The 18,628-nt window shown below is 35.5% G+C and overlaps 1 protein-coding gene across 1 annotated transcript in view; it reads left to right on the top strand.

The window, feature by feature from the left end:
• The window catches only part of SRBD1 (S1 RNA binding domain 1), a 221,757-nt gene that overhangs the window by 43,060 nt on the left and 160,069 nt on the right, over nucleotides 1–18,628 (top strand). Inside the window, exons 10-12 of the mRNA XM_007970760.3 lie at nucleotides 6,164–6,267; nucleotides 15,179–15,286; nucleotides 17,687–17,844. Of these exons, the coding sequence (XP_007968951.1) occupies nucleotides 6,164–6,267; nucleotides 15,179–15,286; nucleotides 17,687–17,844 (370 nt within the window). The remainder of the gene's footprint in view (nucleotides 1–6,163; nucleotides 6,268–15,178; nucleotides 15,287–17,686; nucleotides 17,845–18,628) is intronic.

Raw genomic sequence — 18,628 nt, 5'->3', positions numbered from 1 at the left:
TGAAATTTTACATACCTAGTTGTTATAGTCTACTGACACAGGTATAACATAATGAAAAATAATTTTTAACAGTACTAGTGACTAAGTATACTAACATTTCTTTTGCAGAAGTAGTTTTTCTGTCTTATTTTGTCCACCTTTTATGTTTATTTAATTTTATTGCAACTTTGGAAAAACATGAATGCTTTTATTCTGTTAAAACCTAGCCTTCTAATTTCTGCTTGAAAATATTTTATTGGGCTCTGCATTTTAACTGCTGTGTTTAACACATGTGGCATTCTGAGTGACCGAATTTAAGATTATGATTGACACAGGCTTCTGGGTGTGACGGTATTGAGGCCTGGGAAAGCAGAGCATTTTGGAAATGTCAGTTTTGAAAAACAGCACTGCCCTTTTACAAACTTTTTAGTTTATCATGCACAGGCCGGAGTGATGATATGCTAGGTTACAAAAACAGCTTCCCAATTCCTGTAGTGCTGAAACCTCATGTCCCAACTCTGAACCTTACTTTTCAGCCTTTATGTAAACACCCCAGCACATAGTATCACAGAATACAGAAATGAATGCAAATGATGAAAGACAGTGTGGTGAAGGAAAATTACTGTGGAACTCTCTCCGAGTACTGTGGGAATAGCCATTAATAGCTGCTTAGTAAATTCTTCCAGCTGCATCTTTTTTTCTTTCTTTTTCAAATTGGTCCTTAGTGTGATCTTTTCTACCACATGAATTTGTAACTCAGTCTTCACATTCTCTCATGGGAGTTTCTGTTCCTTATCTTTATTGGTGTGTATTTTCACTGACATGCAATTTCCTGTGTCTTATACCACCTATTTCCTGTTCAGTGTCACCATCTGCAATAATTCTGCTTTAACCCACTACTCATTTTCAGTTCTAGTTTCTGTCCCAAGCTTTATTATTTCTGTTACCTTACTCCCCTCTCCACCATGGGTCTTCCTGTGTGTCAGGATTTTTTGTAAGTTTGACGTATTACATTACTAGGTATGGTAAAAAAGAGCAAAAATCCTCCAATAATGTGTTGTGATGTTATGGCATAGTTATATAAATCGGAATTAAATAACTCTCCTCTATATTGTTGTACTGTACTTGAATTAATTTATTAGAGATAATTTCTTGTATGAACAACTTCTGTTTACTAAGCTGGCACAACCTATGGCAAATACGGAAGTCTCTGCTGAGCTCAAACAAGTTTATTTTGTATTCACAATTTATTTATTTGTAGATAGTTCTATGCAGTATTATTGAATATATTGTTTTATGTAAGCTTATTTTTTTTTTTTTTCCTTAGACAATATCTTGCTCTTTTCACCCAGGCTGGAGTGCAGTGGCAGAATCCTACCTCATTGCAACTTCCACTATGAGGGTTGAAGGCATTCTCCCACTTCAGCCTCCTGAGGAGCTAGGACTATGGGCGTGCACAAGCACACCTGGATGATTTTTGTATTTTTTGTAGAGTTGGGGTTTCACCATGTTGCCCAGGCACATCTTGAACTTCTGAGATCAACCAGTCCACCTGCCTTGGCCTGTCAACGTGCTGGGATTACAAGCATGAGCCACCGTACCCAGCCTAAACATTTATTTCTAAGTGATTGTTTTATTTCTGCTGACGTTTACTTTAGAAATTTCTCAAGTATGTAAGAAAAAAGTCCTCTATATATTTTTTTAAACTCTGACAATTTGTTTATTTAAAATTTTACTCAATATTTTAAAAATTTAAATTAAAATTAGAAAAAAGTATGCTTTTTATCTTTTGACATTCTTTTCAGCATGAAGCACAAATTGAGAAATTTTCGTGGCAGAATTATTTTCTGGTAATATTAACTGAATTATTTTAAGCTTGTTTCACCACAGATAGGAAGTCTAAGTTTTTGTTAGAGATCCTCATGGAAATGTGCTAAAATTGTTAAAATATCAGTTTGTGTCCTGTAAAGGGAGAACTTAGTTTATTGAAACTCCATTCATTAAGAGTAATTGGAAGAAAGCCATTAAGAATTAGTGAAAAATCTGAATATATATTGAAGTGATGTTGTTTCTTTAATTTTTAATATATAATATACATAAATATATGTAGACTAGCAAATATTATTTAAGGGAGGCTGTTAACTTGATTAAATTATTTGGTTAATTTGTGTTAAGATTTGTCATCTTAATAATTGGTATTGAAGAGTGCTTTAAGAAAAGAGTGTTTTAATTTTCTAATAGCTTTATTGAAGTAAAATTCATATCGCATATAATGCAACCATTAGAACTTTATAAGTTCAATAGTTTTTCGTAAATTCACTGAGTTGTGTAACCGTTACCACAAGCAATTTTAGGACGTTTTTCTCCCAAATATTTCCTTGCGTCAAGCTCTAGGCACCCAACTTTCTATCTCTACAGATTTGTCTGTTCTGGTCATTTCATATAAAGGAATCATACAACATGCAGGTTTCTTTCACTTAGCATAATGATTTCAGAGTTTGTCAGTTACGGTACGTATTAGTACACCTTTCCTTTTTATTGCTACATAATATTACATTATATGGATTCTCCACATTTTACTTATCCATTCATCAGTAAGCGAATACTTCGGTTGTTTCTACTTTTTGGGTATTATGAATAATGCTGTGAACATTCATGTCTAAGTTTTTGTGTGGACATATGTTTTTATTTCTCTTGGATATGTACCTAGGAATGGAATTGCTGGGTTATATGGTAGCTTTACGTTTAACCTAATCTGCCATATTATTTTCCAAAGTGGTTATGCCGTTTTTACATTCTCACCAGTAGTTTGTGAAGGTTCCAATTTCTCTACATCCCCCCCAACATTTATTGTCCATCTTTTTGTGTTTTGATTTGCATTTCTCTAATGATGTTGAGCATCTGTTCATGTACTTATCGTCATTTGTATATAATTTTTCAACAAATACCTCTTCAGATCTTTTGTACATTTTAAACTGGGTTGTGTCCAGGCGTGATGGGTCACACCTGTAATCCTAACACTTTGGGAAATTGAGGCAGGTGGGTCGCCTGAGGTCAGGAGTTCGAGACCAGCCTGGCCAACATGGTGAAACCCCATTCTCTTAAGAAAGTAAATAAATTGGGTTTTGTCTTCTTATTGTTGAACTGTAAGAGTTTAAAATATATTCTAGATACCCTTATGTGACATATGATTTGCAAAAATTTTAAAATATATTCTAGATACCCTTATGTGACATATGATTTGCAAAAATTTTTATCCCATATTGTTCATTTTCTTTTCACTTTTTTGATACTATTCTTTGAGGCACAAAAACTAAAATTTGTTGAAGTTCAATCTATTTTTTTGTTATTGATTACACTTTTGGTTTTATATCTAAGAAGGCTTTATGACTTGATGTCATAAATATTTTCTTCTTTTTTAATGGAAGTTTTATAGTTTTAGTTCCTATATTAAGGTCTAAGATCACTTTTGAGTTAATTTGTATGTATAGCATGAAGTAGGTCTCTGTCCACTTTTGTTCTTTTGCATGTGATTAATTCTGGTTATCCCAGATTTATTGAAAAGGCTGGGTTTTCTTCATTGAATTCTTGGTACCCTTGTTGAAAATCAGTTGACTCTATATGTATAGGGTTATTTCTGGACTCCAGTTCTATTCCATTCTATGTCTATCCTTATGCCAGTCCCCACTGTCTTGATTACTGTGTCTTTGTAGTAACTTTTGAAATTGGGAAGTGGGAATCTTCCAAGTTTATTTTTATTTTTATTTTTAAAAATTGACTTGACTATTCTCAGTCCTTTGAATTACTATATGTGTTTTAAAATTAGTTCGCCAATTTCCGCAAAAGATGCCAATTAGGATTTGATAGAGATTTCACTGAATTTGTAAATCAGCCTGGGGAGTATTGCCATCTTAGCAGTATTAGGCCTTCTGATCCATGAACATGGGATGTCTATTTATTTAGATCTTCTTTAATTTCTTTCAACAGTGTTTTGTAGTTTGCAGAGTGCAGTTGTTCCTTGGTATATACAGGAGATTGATTCAGGATCCCTGCATATACCCAAATCTATGCATATGCAAGTCCCAGAGTTGGCCCTGCAGAAACCATGTATATGAAAAATCAGCTCTCTTTATACGTGGGTTTCAGATTCCGCAATTACTGTTTTCAATCCCTGTTTGGTTGAAAAAATTCTGCATATAAGTCAGCACATGCAATTCAAACCTGTATTGTTCAATGGTCAACCATTTAAGTTTTGAACTTTTTTTGTTAAATATATTCCTAAGTATTTTATTCCTTTTGGTGGTATCATAAATGGAATTAAAAAAATATTTTCAGAGTGTTTATTACTTGTATGTAGAAATTAATTTTATATGTTGAGCTTGTGTTTGCAACTTTGCTGAACTCTTTATTAGTTCTAATAGTTTTGTAGTAAATTGCTTAGAATTTTCTATATATAAGATCATGTTAGCTGCAAATAGAGAAAGTTTTACATCTTCCTTTCCAATATAGATGGCTTCCCTTCCTTTTCCCTGGCTAGAACCTTCAGTACAATATTGTGAGAGTGGACACACTTATCTTGTTTCTGGTCTTTGATCAGTAAATGTGATGTTAGCTGTGAGATTTCTGTGCACATGCCCTTTCTCACATTGAAGAACTTTCCTTATGTTTCCAAGTTTGTTGAGTGTTTTTTTTATCATGAAGGGCTACCTGATTCTGTCAGATGTTTTTCCACATCTATTGAGATGATCATAGGATTTTTGTTATTTATTCTATTGATATGATGTGTTAGGTTAATTGATTTTTTCAATGTTAAATCAACCGGGCATTCCTGGAATAGATTCTAGTTGATCTTGGTGTATAATCCTTCTTATGTTTCTGGATGTGGTTTGCTAGTGCTTTATTGAGGATTTTTACATCTATATTCATAAGAGATACTGGTTTGTAGTTTTCTTGTGAAGTCTTGTCTGGTTTTTGTATCAGAGTAACACCGGCCTCATAGAAATATTTGGGAAGCATTTCCTTCTCTAATATCTTTTGGAACGTTTGTGAAGAATGGATATTGATTCTTTTAAAAATGTTTGGTAGAATTTAGTGGTGGTGCCATCTGGGCCTGGACATTTATTTGTGGGAAATTTTCAAATTACTAATTCAGTGTCCTTACTTTTTATAGGTCTGTTCAGATTTTCTGTTTATTTTTGGTTTGTTTTTGGTAGTTTGTGTCTTTTTAGGAATTTGTCCATTTTATCTTAGTTGTCTAATTTGTTATACAGTTGCTCATGGTATCCCTTATAATCTTTTTTATTTCTATAAGATCCTTAGTAGTGGCCTCTCTCTTGTTCCTGATTTTGTTATTTGAGTGTTTCCTGTTGTTTTTCTTGATTAGTCTAGCAAAAGATCTGTCAATTTTGTTGATATCTTTAAAGAACCAATTCATGGTTTTGTTGATATTTATTGCTTTTCTATTCTCTATTTTATTTTTACCCTATTATTTATTATTTTCTTTTGCTTGCTTTGGTTTTGTTTGTACTTCTTTAAGGAGTGTTTTAAATGTGTTTTAAGACAGTCATACTTTTAATATTTTAATTAAGAGCATAGACAAGTCTGAGTTTAAATTCTTTTTTTGCTACTTGCTAGCTTTGTGGTTTGGAACAAGTTTCAGAAAAATTATTATGTAAAATGAAGATAATACACACATCACTGGTGACTCTAAGGATTACTTGAGATAATATATTTAAAGTGCTTAGATGGGCTCTACAATTAGTAATGCTCAATGGATGGTAACAATCTGTAGCTACTAAATATTGCACCTAGGGATTTTACATGTTTGTATTTATCTTAGCACAGGTTATCTTTTCAAATTATAAAAAGTATACCCTTCCAACTCCAGATGATCAAAAGTTTTTAATTAGTAGAATCTGCAATGAGATTTTTAGATCATCAAAGTTTCTTCTTGTACATGTGATAGATAGGCTTTGTATCTGCATTTTATTTTCTAAGAGCATGTTAGGGTTTTCCTTATGAGGGAGGTATGTTACTTGAAAAAAGTGTAAGTAAATGATTATTTTAAAATGTATTCTTGGTAAATAAATGAGTAAAAAATTCATATAGCTGTCAGCTACATAGCTGCCTGATTTGTTTCATATATTTTGTGGATTATTAGTCTTTGCCTTATGTTTGCACTCAGATTCTGGCAATTAACCGTGGAGAAAATTTGAAGGTACTGACGGTTAAGGTCAATATTTCTGATGGAGTGAAGGATGAATTCTGTAGGTGGTGCATCCAAAACAGGTCTGTTTACAGATATTTACAGAATTTTCTTTCTTTCTTTTCTAAAATATGATACTGATATCTGTATGTACTGATATGTAAAGATGTCTATTATGTAAAAATTATTAAAAAGCCAGTGACAGGCTAGGTGCGGTGGCTCATGCCTGTAATCCCAGCACTTTGGGAGGCCGAGGGGGGTGGATCATGAGGTCAGGAGTTCAAGATCAGCCTGGCCAAGATGATGAAACCCCGTCTCTACTAAAAATACAAAAACAAAAAATTAGCCAGGTGTGGTGGTGCGTGCCTGTAATCCCAGCTACTCAGGAGGCTGAGGCAGAGAATTGCTAGAACCCGGGAGGCTGAGGTTGCAGGGAGCTGAGGTTGTGCCACTGTACTCCAACCTGGGCAACAGAGCAAGATTCTGTCTCAGAAAAAAAAAAAAAAAAATGCCAATGATAGACAAGGTAAATAGTGTCCCTTTTGCATTACAAAAAAAAAAAAGTACGTGTGTCAGGCATGTTTAAATAGAGAATATCCAGGAGGGTGTATGAGGAATTTTTGATAGTGATTATCTCTGTGGAGAAGAACTTTTTTACTTCATTACTTTTCTGTATTATTTGAAACTTTTGTAAGATCATCTTTTCCCTTGCAAAAACAAACTAACAAAGATATACTATATGTATCATATCTGAAGTGTTTAGCTCTTTAAGGATGATGGAAACAAAAAATAACTTGTTGGATATTACAATATAAATCTCTAAGCATTCTGTATGTGGGAATAAATGTTGCATATTAAGGATGATTGAAAGAAACATTAAATTTTTTAGATATTTTAAGGAAATGTCTAAGCTTATGTAATTTTTTATTACCCTTTTTATTTGTTAAGGAGCCTATAAAATAGCACCATGTTTGTATAATACTTTTTACTTTTAGTTTTAATTTTTCAGAGTGTAATTGATCCTCACAACAATCTATTTAGTTGGTAGAGCAGATTTTGTAGCCACCATTTAGCCAGTGAGAAAACTGATACAAAGAGGTAAGTAAAGTGGCTTCCTAGCAGCTAGGAGATGTAAATTTTGATAAAGTTCATCACCAGCTGGCTCTATGTAACTTTAGAATAGAGAGATTCCTAGGAATGATACTTAAAAAGTTAGATGAATTGTTCTTTGAGAATAAGTATGATGGATTTTGGAAATCAGTTATCTCATTCAACAGAACTGTTTTGTTAATTCATTAAAAGCCATGAAGGATCAACTTGCTTAACAACCAAATACTATTAACTAAGCAACCATTAAGTAAAACAACAATCTAAATGTTAATCAATAGGTAAATTGCTTAAGCCAGTTATGTTATGTCCATATGGTGGAATTCTGTGCAGCCATTTTGAAAAAGTGGAAATAGAGCTGAAGTTGAAGTATGAACACGTCTTATTAAGTTAAAAAGACAATTTACAGTTAGCATTTATTTATAGTATGATTTCATTAGAGGCAAATAAATGTCTTTGTATTACTTGTATGTTTTCCTATATACTTGTCTTTTTTCTTTTTCTTTTTTTGAGAGACAGAGTCTCACTGTGTTGCGTAGTCTGGAGCACACAGGTGCTATCATAGCTCACTGCAGCCTCAGTCTCCCAGACTCCAGTGATTCTCCCACTTTAGTCTCCTGTGTAGCTGGGACCATAGGTGCGCACCACTGGATAAACTGATTTTTTTTTTTTCTAAAGAGATGAGGTCTTACCATGTTGCCATGTTGCCCAGGCTGGTCTTGAACTGCTGGGCTCAAGCGGCCCTTCTACCTGAGCCTCCCAAAATGCTGGCATGACAGACATGACCCACCATGCCTGGCTAGTTGTTATTTTTTATGAATGCTTATTTTCATTATAAATAAGCAAATAAATTCCAATGAAAAGAAAGAGAAAATGTATGCCTAAAAGAAATCCTAGATTCAAAAAATTAGGAAATTAGATAAGATATGATAAAACTCTAAGATAGTTTCATAGAGGAAACTCCTAAGAAGTAGATATATTTGAGTTTGAATTCCAGTTGTATGACTTTCTACTTCTGCACCTATGGGCTTGTTACTTAATTTCTTTCTCAGTTTTGTCTATCCTTAAAATGGTAATACTTTCCTTATAGATTTGAGAGAATTAAGTGATAATCTATGTAACTGTGTAGCACAATGCCTGGTGAAGAACAGGCCTTTGATGGTATTTGTTATTACAAAGTAGTGGATTATTGTGCTAATTCTTTTTAGAAATGTTTTAGTAAATCACAGTAAGTTGAAGACAACTTCTGGCTTATTTTTCTGTAAATATTCGTAATACTCAGTATCAGAGTCAGTCCTCAATAGTTAAAGAAAAATATGTTTTTAAGCTATTTATTATCTTTAGACTAAGTAAATGTCAAGGAATTTTTTTACAGTGATTTATTTTTCTATGACTTATTTATATTTTATTTAGTTTTCCAATTGAAAAATTTGTAATATTATTTAGCCTACAATGTAACATGTTACATCATTATGGCATAGTAATATAATTTTCAGTCAGGTTTGGAAGTTTTTCTTTTTCTTTTTCTTTTTTTCTTTTCTTTTTTGAGACAGGGTCTCACTCTGTCGCTCATGCTGGAGTGCAGTGGCATGATCTTGGCTCACTGCAGCCTCGACTTCCCAGGCTCAAGCTGTCCTCTCACCTGAGCCTCCCAAGTAGCTGGGACTACAGGTGCGTACCACCACACCCAGCTAAATTTTTCTTTGTTGTAGAGACAGGGTTTTTACCACATTTCCCAGGCTGGTCTCAAACTCCTGCGCTCAAGTGATCCACCCACCTCCGCCTCCCAAAGTACTGGGAGTACAGGCATGAGCCACTGTGCCTGGCCTGAAACTTTTTCTTAATTTAGATAATTCCAAGAGCTGAAACACTTTTCTAGAACCTAAAGAATTATTCTCAAAGAATTTTTTTTTTCCCATTAAACGTGTGAATGACTACCGAAATGCTTACTTGGTGAATCTTCCTGTTCCTTTTATTACTCTCTTTTTCCCTATTTCTTCCACCCTCTTCTGTATGTACTCATCTGTTCAGGTTATGTGCTAGATTTTGGAGATTCACCTGTAAATTAGACAGATATACTGCTTGTCCATGATGACAACGTAGTTTCATGAGAACAACACCGAGAAAATCATTAAGAGTATGTTGAGGTTATGAAGGAAAAGTGCAGTAAGAAGAAGAAGAAAAGTGCTTGTAACAGAACCCTGAGTAGTGTGGACTTGACATCTAGCCTAGGTTGGAGATAGAAGGAGAAGGAAGAGAAGTGACATGGAATGAAGATTGAGATGTTGACACGGGTTAGATCCTAATACATAGCTTTCAGGTATGCTAAAGACTTTTTTCTTTTAAGGATGGTGGGAAGCCAATAGAGATTTTAAATACAGGAGTGTGCGATGATCAGATTGCATTTTAAGATCAATCAGGCCACCACAGTGTAGATAATTATTTGGAAGGAATGAAGAGTAGATATGGGACAAGAGATTATTGTAGCTTAGACTAGGGTGGTAGCAATAGGGAATAAGTAGACAGATCTGGGCAATATTTAGGAGGTAGACAGGGGCAGGACAAGGTATCTGATTAAATGGTGGGTGGATTGGTTAGGGAGAGGTGAAGTGAAGCATAAAATTTGTGTAGCGGCTGGGCGTGGTGGCTCACGCCTATAATCCCAGCACTTTGGGAGGCCAAGGTGGGAGGATCACTTGAGATCAGGATTTCGAGACTTCGAGACCAGTCTGACCAACATGGTGAAACCCTGTATCTACACAAAATACAAAAATTAACCAGGCATGGTGGTGCATATGTATAACCCCAGCTACTTGGAGGCTGAGGCAGGAGAATTGCTTGAACCCGGGAGGTGGATGTTGCAGTGAGCTGAGATTGTGCTGTTGCACTCCAACCTGGGCGACAAGAGTGGAACTCTGTCTCAAAAAAAAAAAAAAAAAAAAAAAAAAATTGTGTGGCTTGAACAATAAGGTAGATGATATAGTTACTCTCAAACTATAAATGTATTAAGAACTATGTAATAGGGCAAATAATGATTTAAATGGCAATCTTGTTATTACATAAGTTAATTAGCATAACAAGGAAGAATTTAATGCTAATGTATTAGTATTGAAACTAATATTTAGGTCCAAATTCAGCAACTGAACAGTTCCTCATTTGGAATTGTATGTTACTAGTACAAGGTAAGTATGAAGAGGATTTCTAAGCTTTTTAGATGCTGAAATAGTTGCTGTGTTTGTGAGAACCTCAGAAATTTAAGTTTCTGCATTTGCTGTTTAAATAAAAACATATTTAGGGAAAACTTTTTTTAAAAATTAAGAAAACTTCTTTATACAGACATTATCTCACTATGTTACTCAGGCTGGTCTCAAACTCCTGGGCTTAAACAATCGTTCTGCCTCAGCCTTCACATTAGCTGGGACAACAGGCACACACAACCACACCTGCCTTCAGAACTTGTCTTTTTGAGTTTTCATATTTTTGTGTCTTTGACTTGATAAGTTAATTTTTGTTCTCTAAAATTGTGCTGCTGTTTTTCGTGTAGATTTAAGGGAAACTGTCTGTCTTTCAAATGTGGAAAAAAGCACAGTGGAGAGAGCCTATCTTTATCTGACATCTGAAGTGGGGAGAGCATATTTCTTGCCAAAGTAGAGAATATTTCTTTGGAGGAGTTTGTGATCCCTCACCTCAATTTTGTGCTTCATTGTATGCAACATACATAGCTTGTGTTTTGCAGTGTACGATTTGGTTTAAGTGAATCCTCCTTAGTTTTATTCAGATGTATTTAACTATTTATGAATTAGAGGAAGAATCAAGTTTTGAGATGACATCCTGTAAGGCAAACCCATCATATTTTCTTTAAGTTTAAAGATTTAAGTAACAGGGTTTGTGAATTTACTATACTATTTCAGGTCCCTTATTATGCTAAGTGCTTTCAGTAAATCCCAGGAAGCCGGTGAAGGGCAAGAATTGTTTTGGTGTGAGGAGCAAAAAGGAGTTTCTACAATGTAGGAAATGAAAAAGGTGTTCTCTTTCAGGGCTGGGTCTGGCGGTCTAAAGTTCAACTGAATGGGTATAATCAAGGCATCCTCAAGTATTAAATAGACCCCCAGCTCTCTGTTCAGGAAGGGGAGGAGAGCAGTCTAAGCCAAGGGAGGATCTTGAGACTTGAAGAAGACTACTGGGGGTTTGAGAGGGTATGGGTAGGTGATATTTAAGATTTCAGGCTTTTTCCTGCAAGCAGTGGCTTAAAGGGAATGACCCTAGGAGACAAATCAGATACATACGTTAAAAAAAATAGCTCCATTAGGTCTTCCCGCCTCTAAGGACTGTCTAGCATATTGTTCCATGATTCAGGACTATGTTCTCTCTCCCACCTGGTCAACCTCTATAGTTTATGTATAAGACCCCTTATGATCTAGTCACTGCCACATTTTCTACCCTCATCTTCCCTCCTGTTGATCTTGCCACTTTAATTCCTAGAAGCACTAACCTTATAGTTACTTCAATTTACCATGCTTTTTCATGCCTCTGAGCTTTTACATATGCTATGATTTCTTCCCAGAATGCTCTTATTCTTTTTTCTTGCTTGGTAAAATACAATTCATTAAAAAACCCATCTCAGATGTTTCTTTTGGGAAGTCTTTCTTGACATTGGATTCCCCAAATTAATAATAATAGCAGCAGCAGCAAAACTTACATGGAATGTATCAGGCACCATTATAAGTCCCTTGCATATATTAACTCACAACAATTCAATGAAGTAGACTATTATTACTCCCATTTTACTGATGAAGAAATAGTAGCACAGATATACTTAAGTAAATCCACCATGAAAGTAGAGCAAGGCCAGACATGGGGGCTCACGCCTATAATCCCAGCGCTTTGGGAGGCCAAAGCAGGTAGATCACTTGAGGTCAGCAGTTCGAGACTGGCCTGGACAAAAAGGTGAAACCCTGTCTCTACTAAAAATATAAAAATTAGCTGGGCGGGGTGGTGCGTGTCTGTAGTCCCAGCTACTCTGGAGGCTGAGACAGGAGAATGGCTTGAACCTGGGAGGTGGAGGTTGCAATGAGCCGAGATTGTGCCACTGCACTCCAGCCTGGGTGACAGAGTGAGGTGAGACTCTGTCTCAACTGTCTCAAAAAAAAAAAAAAAAAAAAAAAAAAGTAATAGAGCAGAACAGATCATACTTTTAACTAGTATATTATACTGCTGTTTGCTGTCACTTCTGCTTTTGAGCTCTTCATATCTTTAACATTTATTTCTAGTTTTACATTTATTGTGCCATACATTTTTTAAATATTTGTTTCATTGAAAAAAGGTGTATTTGTTGAATTCATGCCTTTTTTCAATGGAGTAGAGAAATCCTACTCCTCTGTATCCCTAATTCCTTCAGGCAAATGTTACAGTAGGGAGCAGCAGGGATTTAGGTGGAAGGAAGGATGTATCCTGCCTAAAAGCACTTTCACTAAAATTTAAAAATTATATGACACTTTCTATGGAAGAGATTCAATTAGTTGCTATTATGTAATCTTTGGAATAAAACATTGTAAGTGCTTAAATGTTTGTTCAGTGAAATTTAGTTCGTTTCCTAGCCTAAGATAAGTAAAGGGGATGAGAGTACCCTTAAGGTAATTTTAATTAATATTTTGTTAATGGTTTTCATTCAAGAGGGCAAGGGCAGAGATGCTATAGATGGATGAAACAGAGTAGATAGTATCATAGGACCAAGAGGTTTATATGCCCACTGTGCAGTAACAGACTAATACACCAAGACAGCAAGGTTCGTAGCAGAGAAAAGAGATTAATGGGCCTGGTGAGGTAGCTCACGCCTGTAATCCCAGCACTTTGAGAGGCTGAGGTCAGTGGATCACGAGGTCAGGAGATTGAGACCATCCTGGCTAACATGGTGAAACCCCATCTCTATTAAAAATACAAAAACAAAAAATTAGCCAGGCATGGTGGTGGGCACCTATAGTCCCAGCTACTCAGGAGGCTGAGGCAGGAGAATGGCATGAACCTGGGAGGTGGAGGTTGCAGTGAGCCAGGATCACACCACTGCATTCCAGCCTAGGTGACAGAGTGGGACTCCATCTCAAAAAAAAAAAAAAAAAAAAAAAAAAAAAAAGGGTTTAATGATTGCAGGGCATTGAGTGAGGAGATGGGAGGAGGCCTTGAAATCCATTTCCTCAAAAAGTTCTGGTCTGGGTTTTTTTTTGTTTGTTTTGTTTTTAAGAAAGGGTCTCTGTTGCTCAACTGGAGTGTGGTGGTGCAATCATGGCTTGCTACAGCCTCAACCTCCTGGGCTCAAGCGATCCTCCTGCTTCAGCCTTCCAAGTAGCTGGGACTACAGGCATACACCACCACATCCAGCTAAATTTTTATTTTTTGTAGAGACAGGGTCTGGCTATGTTGCCAGACTGGTCTTGAACTCCGAGTGATCCTCCCACCTTGGCCTCTGGGAGGCCATATTCTGGGATTACAGATGTGAGTTTCTGTGCCCAGCCTGGGCTAGGATTTTTAAGGGGATCATGGAGGGCAAGGAACCTGAAAATTGTGGTCGTTGATTGGTTGGGGTGAGGGGGATAAAATCATCAGGATATGGAAACTGTACTCTTTGGTGAGTCAGCTTCTTGGTCGTGGGTCTTTCATACTAGCTTATGTCAGTGGTTTCTTTGGTACACAGGACCTGAAAGAGTATTCAAATGGAAAACTTAACATTTCATAATGTTCAGGTTGTTACCTATAAAGCAGTTAAGGGAAGCTAAAATCTAGTAACAGGGTCTGTGTAATTCTAGGACAGTAGGCACCAAACAACTATGAGGAAGAAGGTCAGAGAGTGAGCTGACCTCATGATTAATGTTGAATGTGCTACCAGCTTGGTTTCTTTTCATTTCTAGCCCTCCCTTCTTTCCTAATTAATTTTATAAGGTTTATAGGGACAATTTCAGTGAGGCTACATTTGTCCTTTTAGCTTGTGCTTTTTCTCTTCTATTCTTTCTCCAGTGTTCATTAACAATTGATTCTGTGGCATTTATACTCCTCATTACATATGCAGATGCTGCCTGGTAGAGCAATGTGGCCTGAGCAATAGAGTAAGTTCTACTCAAAAATGGCAAGAGGCAAGGGTTAAAATAGAATTTCTGCTTTGCTCAGTCTACTTTAACTCTCAGAAAAAGACAAAGAAAGGGGAAAAAAAGGATACAGTAGCTGTCTTAACTTGGACTACCATAATAAAATACCATAGACTATGTGGCTTCAACAAGAGAAATTTGTTTTCTCATACTTCTGGAGGCTGAGAAGTCCAAGATCAAAATGCCAGCTGGTTCATTTTCTGGTAAGGGCTTCCCTCCTGGTTTGTAGACAGCTGTGTTCTTCCTGTGTCCTCACATGGTTGAGAAAGAGAGAGAGCGAGCAAGCTCTCTGTTATCTCTTCTTATCAGGGCACTAATTCCATCATGAGATCACCAACCTTATGATTTCGTCTAAACCTGATTATCCCCCAAAGGCCCCATCTTCAAGGTATGGATCTGGGGAGGGACACAATTCAGTCTGCAGCAGTGTTGTAGTAATTTTTTGGTGCCTTTCTTGTATCTTAAGATTTTGGCCATTATTAATAATGCTTTGGAGACCCTTTACTGAAGAGGAAATTTTTTCCTTGTTTTATATCTGACCATAGATAGTTACTAGGGTTTTTAAAATAAAAACTCCAGATGTCATAGTAATAATTTCCAGATACCACAGCCTTTCCTCGCAGATTATGTTACTTTGACTTCAGTAAGGGTTTTACCCCCTTCTGTATTCCACCTCCCTTCTTTTTGGGAGCCCTTTTATGGCCTTATTTGTTGTTGCATCAATTTTAGTGTGGGCTTTTCTGTTTTGCAGGTGGAGACCACGTGGCTTTGCAAGGCCAGAGTTAATGAAGATCTTACGTGATTCACTGAATGATTCCTTTAAACGCCTTATTTATCCTCTTCTCTGTAGAGAATTCAGGTATATATCTTGTCTTGTTTAATTTTGTGTACTGCTTATTATTATATGGTACTAGTCCCATTACAGTGTGTAGCAAATATATGTTGATTGATTAACCAATTGAAAAAATTTAGTCTGCATCACAAAGTGTTAAAGTTAAGGCTTGATTTCAATCTGTAGATGCTTTCACATGCATAGATCATAAAAATAGTTCTTAATTATGATATATTTTTCAAATCTTGACCACTTAATGTGCACCCCTTGAAATCCTACGATACTAGTCTTGCAATTTGACAACCAAGCTAAACAAGTGGTTTTATTGATTAGAAATTTGGCTTGGCAGAAGTGAACTGAGAAGTTAATGGAGAAGTTAGTTGGAGGTGGTTTTAGAGGTAAGAGAGCCAAAGAAAGCATAAGGAAATCAGTAGGGTACATGATGAGTCAATTACTTTGTTTTTAACTCCAAATGGGAGTTATTTGGATGAAAAATTATCATCAATGATAAATATGAGGAGATTATTAAAATGGCAATGTGAATGGACTAATAGAAGGACTAAGTAATAAAGATGAAAACTGCAAAAGAGGTGGGGTTTAGAATTGTTTAGAGGACAGAAGATGGAAAGAAAAGAAATGTAGGGAGGCAAAACTCCTCTTTCTTACTTCTCTGTAACCCTTGTTTTTGTACCCAATCTTTAGAAACTAGACATTCCCTAATACATTCCTTCCAAAGTATTATAGATTGTCTTCATTCTCATTTATTTGTAAGTTTCAGCAAGGGCGACTTGAGAACTGTAGTTTTGTAGCCATCTCTTCAACTTCTTTAGAATTTTTAGTAGCCTGTGTAGGGCTTGTTTCTCTTTTGCTGGACTTGACCATTGAGTTAAGATTGGTTCAGAGCAGGGAGTGAGCAGGTACTATTAAAAAAGACACATAGTCCTGTTGTCCAATTTATTTTTACCAAAGTCATTTAATCTCTTGTTACATCCATTTTAGCCTAGATGTAGCCTAAAAATATTGTTCCTTTTAGAATTGTATTTCATTTCAAGCTGTCTAACATCTCTTGCTTTTGAGAGCTAGGGCATACACTTTAAAAATTAGGAATTTGGTTCTTCCTGAAGGAAAATTTGTTATTTAAAATATCAATTTCTTTTTGTATGTTTTTCTTTTTATTGTTTTCTCACGTTGCTTATGTCTAGTGGCACTTTTGACATTTTTCGCATATATTTTTGATTTGAGTAGCTTCACTGCATGTGGAATAATTTCATTAAGGTTTAATGTAAACAGTTTGATGTGGGATCATTTAATGTATAAACCTTTTCTGAATTCTATTAGCAGTAGATAAGCAAGAGTACTTTCTTTTTCTTTTTCTAAAATGCCCGTAAAGTAATATAACTTATTTCAGTTTATAAGTTAGTTTGCAGGTATTATCTACAGATACGCCTCCTGATAGGAATACTTACCTGAATAACAGTTAAAGAGGAGGAAACTCCCACTTGGTTTGTTTTTTAGACTATTTTATTTTGCAGTCACTTAATTTGGTTGACTGTATACTATGCATAGCCTACTTCTGCATATCTTATTCCCGTGACTGTCATGATCATTCATCCATGTGTCATTTTTCACATCTACCTCTGTCATCAGTTCTACATTGTCAGTTACAAAGTGCTATCTGTTTTGCCATCTTTTATTGTAACTTGAATTTTTCCTCCCCTTTATCTCCATGGTGACTTTTAATTGAGGACATCATTCTTTGTCTGGATTACTGAACAAGCGTCATAGATGATCTTGGTCTTCTGTCTTGTCTTTTCCGGTGCATATTACAAATCGCCCTTTCAAAATTCTCATCTCACAATTTCATGCTTGTATACTTCTTTCAGCTGATCTTGTTTGTCTCCAGGATAGAATCCAAGCTCTTGAGAAGAACATGCATGACCCTTTGTGATCTGTTTTTTTCTTGCCTCTACTTCTGTCTTGCTGTTTCTTTTTACTTTAGCATACAAAATTACTTACTGTTTCTATAATGAGCCATGAGCCTTTACATATGCTGTTTCCATTGTCTGGGGTATTTTCTCCCTGCCCACTGTCCCTACTTTTGTTTCCATCCCATGTGACATTCAAATGTGTGTACACTCTCTTTCTCACATATACACATATTTATAAGCATGGGTTTTATATACAGTAGAGAGCAGATAGAGAGGTAATGTAGGTATGATAAACTTACAAGAATTGCTCCAGAATTGCTTGTGCTATCATATATTACTGTGATTAGTGAAAATAGAGTCAATATAATTTTTGTATATTTTTCTCTTAAGTTATATTGTTATAATAAATTATCCTTTGAGAAATAATTGTACAAAATGAATGCTCCTTTTCTGAAAGAAAATTTGGGTGAATGAAAAACCTTTTCTTCTATTTCTAAAGAGCCAAACTAACATCAGATGCAGAGAAGGAATCAGTAATGATGTTTGGACGGAACCTTCGTCAGCTCCTTTTAACAAGCCCTGTTCCAGGGCGCACCTTAATGGGAGTGGATCCTGGTTATAAACATGGTTGCAAATTAGCTATAATTTCTCCTACCAGTAAGTTGTCTTGCAGTTTTCCATATAAAAGTTGTTTAGTTGGTTATAAGTTTCACTTCATACATTTCATGAGGATTTGGAAATAATGTTAATCTTTAAGACTTAGAAAGTGGTTTTCTCACATATGGTATTGGGAACCAGATAATCAAACTTCATTTTTCTCTCATTTGTTCATCAAACCCGTCAATATACAACTATCATTTATACGCTTCCTATGTCTCAGTAGAGATATTGAGGATTAATTAGGCTCAAACTTGAACTCTATTAATTACCATCAGATTCTATTATTGTGATGCATTTGTATATGATGCACTTTGATTCTGTATATATATCGAATACCAAAAGACATTTTTATTGTTTTGCCCAGTCAATATTTTTTTCCTATTTACTTACATTTTTACTGATATTCATTTCTTTTGCATTTCCATGCTTCCATTTGAGATTATTTTCTTTCTGCCTGAAGAACTCTATGCTATTACTTTTAATGAGACACATTGTCTTAGTTTTAGTTTGTCTGAAAACATCTCTGTTTTGCCTTCATTTTTGAAGAATATATTTTGCTTGGTGTAGAATTCAAGATTGGCAGTACTTTCAGTATTTTAAATATGTCATTTTTTAATTTTTGACTACTATAATTTTTGTTGAGAAGTCAGCCAAACCGTTATTATTGTTCCTTTGAAGGCAATATGTCTTTTTCCTCTGGCTGCTAAGATTTTCTCTTTGTGTTTTTCAGTTTTCTTATGATATGCTTCAGTGTGTGCGTATGTGTGGGTTTTCTTGTCTT

Source organism: Chlorocebus sabaeus, chromosome 14 (genome assembly GCF_047675955.1).
Source record: "Chlorocebus sabaeus isolate Y175 chromosome 14, mChlSab1.0.hap1, whole genome shotgun sequence".
Taxonomy (NCBI): Eukaryota; Metazoa; Chordata; class Mammalia; order Primates; family Cercopithecidae; genus Chlorocebus; species Chlorocebus sabaeus.
Note: the sequence above shows the minus strand (reverse complement) of the source record. Positions and strands in the feature narration are given on the sequence as shown.